Source organism: Nicotiana attenuata, chromosome 12 (genome assembly GCF_001879085.1).
Source record: "Nicotiana attenuata strain UT chromosome 12, NIATTr2, whole genome shotgun sequence".
Lineage (NCBI taxonomy): Eukaryota > Viridiplantae > Streptophyta > Magnoliopsida > Solanales > Solanaceae > Nicotiana > Nicotiana attenuata.
Genome location: NC_032000.1, coordinates 21,410,414 through 21,416,277, shown reverse-complemented (window position 1 = coordinate 21,416,277; position 5,864 = coordinate 21,410,414). Strand labels below are relative to the sequence as shown.

Below are 5,864 nucleotides of genomic sequence, written 5' to 3'. Positions count from 1 at the left end.
CTTTAATTTTATAGTTTATTAGTTCTAGAGTTTTGGGTGCTACATGAACGTTGTAGTTTGAAGCTTGAATTGTTCTTATTATTTTATCATATTGGTTTATTTATTCAATCTTGCGCTTAATTATTTGATTGCTAGATCACCAATTAAATACTATCTACGAATCTAGGATTGAACTCGGGAGAGGGAATTCTAGATTGCATATAAGATTGAGTAGAGCAAGATCTTAACTCTTAGGGGGAGCGGATTTGCGGTTAGGATAGGAGTATACCTAATCGCTTTGCTTGGTTATTATACGGGAATTATAAATGCGTTCTTGTTAATCCTAATTTCATAGGAATATAGGCGTTAGGTTAGATTGAATAGGCGAGTTGTACTTTGGGAGAAGGCTACGAGCTATATTAACCCTGTCAACCAATCAACCAGATAAATTAATTAGACGATTTAGGTGGAAAACTCAATGGGATTGTTAGCCAACCCATAGCTCTAGAATATTCACTCACATTGAATTCGTCTCTATAATTCACCAACTTGTTTTCTTTAATCTCTTAGTTTACTACTCTAGATTATCTTTAGTTAAATATTCATACGTTAGGATTCGCTTGAATAGATTAATTGTTTGGTTTAATTTAGTTGATAGTTAATCACAAGTCCCTGTGGGTACGATATCTGGACTTACAATCCTATATTACTTGTCGACCACGTATACTTGCGTGTGCGTTAGGGAGCAACACCTTCCTCCACCATCAATTTTTACCTGCATCTGTATTGATATTTTGTGTCCCCTGGCCCCTCCACACAGGTAATTTATAACTAAAAACTCATTTTTTATTGGTTGAGATTCGGTGCAAGCTCAACATCACATCCACGTAGCTGATAATATAAGAGTCTTAGAGTCAAATAGTATTGGTAACCAACTACTCTTGTACAATAGAGGAGCCAAGATTTTTACTAAGAATATTCAAAATATAAAAAATACACATATGAAAAAACTAAGAGATTCAACATATAGTAATTATGTTTATTAAGTAAATTTCAGCGAAGAGGTGTCTATTAATTTTCGTAGAGAAATGTTTGATTATATATGAAATCGCTTTCATTGGAAAGCATATCAGCGATGCCATAAGTCAAACAAGTAGTCCTTCACTGCACTCACTCACTGGAGAGTGAGTAGTATATCCTTATGGAGAGTGAGTAGTATATAAGGTCTTATATCATTATTCGTAGTCAATGTGTGGATCTATCGGGGCGAGAATAAGATAAGAAAAAGCAAAGCGCTCTTTTGCTTTCCCATGTTTCTAACTAAAGACTACCCTCTTTCTGGCTGAATATTACTACATTTTGGTCAACATAATTTAGTACTCAATATTGCTGAATGTTCAGTGAAGTGAGCGTAGCTCTCAATTCATCTCCTCAGACAACTCATCATTTATTAATTAGCATGAGAAATGTCATTTTGAAACCAAATTCCAGGCAAATAAAAACATAGAATGCCATAACTAGCATCACATTTCCATATAGCTGACGTTAATTTATTTCCATTCTTGACACTTACATTACTTGAAAAGTCAAGTCTACTTATATTTTCTGCTAGATAAGATTTTATTTTAGGTTTTATTCAGTAAACTATGCGATAATTTCTCTCACAGTAGATCTTTATGCCCCAATGAGATAAGCATCAAGGTCCTTGAAATTTTTGACAGCAAAATCTTTGATGAGTTGAGGCTCAGGAACTTCATCACTTGCCTTTTCAAATTCACAGCACCACTTCACCAAACTTCCATCTCCCTTTGAAGATACAGTGAGGCTGCCCTTAAAACTCTTGTAGTATTTCATGGTTTCCCCATCAATAACTGAGTACACCACTGTCTTATTTCCCTCATCAACTGACTCAATTTTCTCTTTTGCGAACGTAACCAATGGCGATCCTGTAGCAGACAAAAGCACAGTGTTAACGTCTCATATCGATCAGTTTAATCTTCATAGATAACAGCTCAACAACAACAAACTCAGTGCAATTCCACGAGTGGGGTGCGATGAGGGTAATGAGTACCCAGATCTTACCCCTACCTTGTGAAGGTAGAGAGACTATTTCCGATAGATTCTCAGCTCGTGAAAATAAAGCGACAAAAAATAGCAACTACAAGGTAATAGGGTAACGGAAGCGACTGACACACATGTAATAATAAAGAACCAGGAATAAGACAGATAACAGTTCATAAAAGTGAAATTAGTGACCTAGAAAATAAGACAGCTTATCTACGGCAATAGATTAAATTACACCAAGATATATAATCCATGAAGTAGCTTGTTACTGTTTACCTTCACCATACTTGATCAAACGAACTGAACCAACAGACTTGCCATCACCTTCAACAACTTCAATGCTCTTGTATTGATCAGGAAAAGCCTTAGGGAAGAGATTCGTTGAGTCCCTAATGCTATTCCAGAATTTGTCTGCTGGAGTTTTCACCTCAACTTCAACATCAATCTTTCCTTTGGATGCCATTTTTCAACAACAAAAGCAGAATATAAGAACTTTGTAAATAAATAATTGAGAGAGACTATTGAGTATTGATTAATAGGATGGAGCAAAAGTAGTTTCAGAATCAGTTACATATATAGTGAGTGATCTGTCGGTGAATATTGTCTTTTTTTCATTTAAATCTAACTACCTTCTGCACTTCTGCTACCTGTATTACTCCTTGGTTAATTACAAATATATGAATGCAGTTGAATGTTAAATGCATTTACGGTGAAGTTGTAAGACGTAGTTGGTGAATGCATTAAACATGATCTCAGTATATTGAAGATGACGATATATTTGTACTACTAATTTAAAAAAAATCACTTTGATTCTTGTTTGTACTATACATGAAGAAATAAATACAATACATGGTTCAACGGTTGATTTTTTTTCCTTCTGCTTTGTTAGGTTATACTACTTCCGGTCCTTATCTACGACTACTAGTATCTCTTTTAGCTAACTAAGTTTGTTCCACATTATTTGTTATTGGCCTCTTTTTTTTTTTTTTATCAATTGGCCACCTTGCTGCTTTAAGAAGACGTATAGTCATTAATTTTTCATTTAAAGAAATTTTGTCAATTATCTCTTAAAATGTGCCAAAACTTTTGTTGGGTGTGCGAACAAAGAGCAAGTTTGGATGGGCTTAATTTAAGTGGCTTTTAAGCCATAAGTTAGGAATTCTAACTTTTGGCTTTTGGCTTGTTTTTGTCATTTTAACTTAAAAATAAGTGCTTAAAAGCATTTTTTTTACTCTATCCAAACACTACAAAAAGGCTTAAAAGTTATTTTGGCTTAAAAGCACTTAAATAAGCCAATCCAAATGGGCACAAAGTCGCACATTGGTAGCTAAAAAGATTGGGAGTCTACATATAAGGTGTAGGGATCTCTTAATGGTGTGAGGCCTTTTGGGGAAAATCGTGCAGGTTTGGTCCAAAGCGGACAATATCACACCATGTTAAGAGTATCTTTGGGCTAGTTTAGCCTAACAACTTTAAATGCCAGATAAAAATGTTCGGATGTAGTATTGCTTTCTGGGGCGTCAATGGCTGCAATTGATGAATTTTCTAAAGTTAGTGTCTTTGGGTGGATGCTGGTTAGAACTTTATTATATATAGGCCAATTCAATGGGTGGCAAGTTGTTGTTAATGATGCCGAAGAAGCAGTTGCAGGTTATTGCCAGTAAATGAGTAGAATTTTGCAGTTGGAAAGTGTTTTTTTTTTTTTGAGAAATTTATCAAGAAAATCAGTATCTTAATTTGATCTAATGCTCACAAGTCACAAGAATTGTTTGAAGTCCCATTAGGATGTAATTCACAGGTAAAAATTAGTTTACATATTACAACATTTTACACTATAAATATTTTCACTAGAAACTGTTTTACCGGCAATAATGGTGTCCATTTTTCTTTTTCTGACTTTGCTGATGTGTATTTCTTTTATAGGTTTGATTTACCATGTGACAAGAGAGTGAGCTCACGCAGTTCTGTTAATTTGGTACTACCAGTTTTTTGTTTAATAGTCACTTATAAGGTATAGTTAGAGTGTTCAATAGATACTAGTTTAAGTCAAGGTGGCTAAATGAAAAATGAAGTTAAGTTTAAGGCGCGTTTATGTAGTTGGCCTTTGTTTTTATTTTAGAAAGTTGTGCAAATATAACCTTTGAAAAATTACTTTTTTTAGATAGCATTAGACTCGAGTCTAATGTTTGCTCAACATTGTGGACAAAATATTAGATTGTGATCTAATATTTGTAATAACTTTCAAATTTTAGATTGTGATCTAATATTTGTAATAACTTTCAAATTTTAGATTGTGATCTAGCGTTTTCTTATAAGATTTTCAGTTTGTTAAAAAAGAAAAAGAAAAAAAAACCGTGTCCTAAAAGATCCATAAGTTACAAGTAAAATTAAAAGAAAGCCATCTACTAAGTAACTGATACAAAAAAAAACAGTTGGTAAAAATTTCTCAATTTCAGATTATTATATCGACCATTGACCTCAACATTAAACCACGGGATTTCAAGTTTTGGTTGTGTTTTGCGCGGTAGATTTTTTTTTTTTTTCCTAAAAGCTCTTTTTAATGATATTAATGTACCTTTAGTAGTTAGCTCGAAAAATATTTACTCCAAAAAGTGAGAAATTGATTTCTATCACTTGTTAGCAGAAGTTAATTTCCTTTACAAATACCAAAACTCTTATTTCATGTTACTTGATTCAATCAAAATTTAAAGCATGCTCGTGCACAATTAAATTTTTTAAAATATGTTTCCGAATAATTGAAAAATCCAAATGTATACTCACCTTCCACCGTATTAACCAAATCAAACCGACTTTTATACGGTGGAAATTATTTTTCTTCTTCTTCTTCTTCACGGTAGAAATCATCAGTGTAAGATGAAAGATTAACGATGAAAGTCTTTTATGCACGGAAAGATGAAGTGAGAATAGCACATGTTAGCCAGTTTTCAGACTGGTAATCGAAAAATAGCCACTGTTTGTAAATTTATTAAAAAAAAAGTCATTATTTTGCTGAAACACAGTAAATTCCAGCATAATATGTGAGATTATGGAGCTCTTGCTTATAAACTTCCAGCATATTATGTTGGAACTCCAGCACACAGAAAGTTCCAGCATAATATGTGAGATTATGGAGCTCCTGCATATAAATTTCCCGCATATTATGTTGTAACCAGGGGCAGATTTATATGGACCCGAGCGGTGTCACGGGACACCGCTTCGTCGAAAAATTATACTACAAATGTATATAAAAATAATAAATAAAACAGAAATTCAAGATAAAATCATTAAAAGTGACACCACTTGCATCAAAATAGCTCAATAGTCTAGTGGTTGATAGTTTTAAGTTTGAAGTGAGAGGTCTTGGGTTCAAACTCCTTTGGCTCCACAAATTTTTGTTTGCCTGTTACAGGCCTATTGCTAAAAATAGTGACACCGCTTGTGAAAAATCTTGCGTATACATTATAAAATTCCAGCATATTATGTTGGAACCCTAGCAATTATGCTGGAATATTTTCTAATTTTTAAGGGTGTTTTTGTCATATTTTATCTTTATATGAAAAAAGTGGATAAATTCAATTATTTTTGAAACTATAATTATTTTTCAATTATCAGTTGTAAATCTAATTATTTTTTATTTTTTCTCAAAGATGAACATATAGCATATATGATAAATTTCAAACGTTAAGAATATATTTTTCCCAATTATGGAAAAAAGTAAATTTGTAATTACGACATTTTAGTCATTAAAAGTTAAATTTGTCCCAATTTCTTCTTGAAAAAAAAAAGTATACTTCCAAACCGGGGCTCCATATTAGAAAACC

General features: G+C 32.9%; 1 protein-coding gene across 1 annotated transcript; it reads right to left on the bottom strand.

Annotated features, from left to right (window-relative positions):
• LOC109235407 (MLP-like protein 423) lies at positions 1,411 to 2,602 on the bottom strand. Its single transcript, XM_019401497.1, has 2 exons — positions 2,320 to 2,602; positions 1,411 to 1,925 (listed from the first exon to the last, which is right to left on the bottom strand). Exons 1-2 carry the CDS (start codon positions 2,504 to 2,506, stop codon positions 1,654 to 1,656), a joined length of 459 nt encoding a protein of 152 aa, XP_019257042.1. The 5' UTR covers positions 2,507 to 2,602; the 3' UTR covers positions 1,411 to 1,653.

What these genes read in the sequence shown, in the direction of transcription:
- LOC109235407 (XM_019401497.1), bottom strand. Translation starts at nt 2,506, where the DNA reads ATGGCATCCAAAGGAAAGATTGATGTTGAAGTTGAGGTGAAAACTCCA. An exon ending in TTTGATCAAGTATGGTGAAG is followed by an intron (nt 1,926 to 2,319) that starts GTAAACAGTAAC and finishes TGTCTGCTACAG; the next exon opens with GATCGCCATTGGTTACGTTC.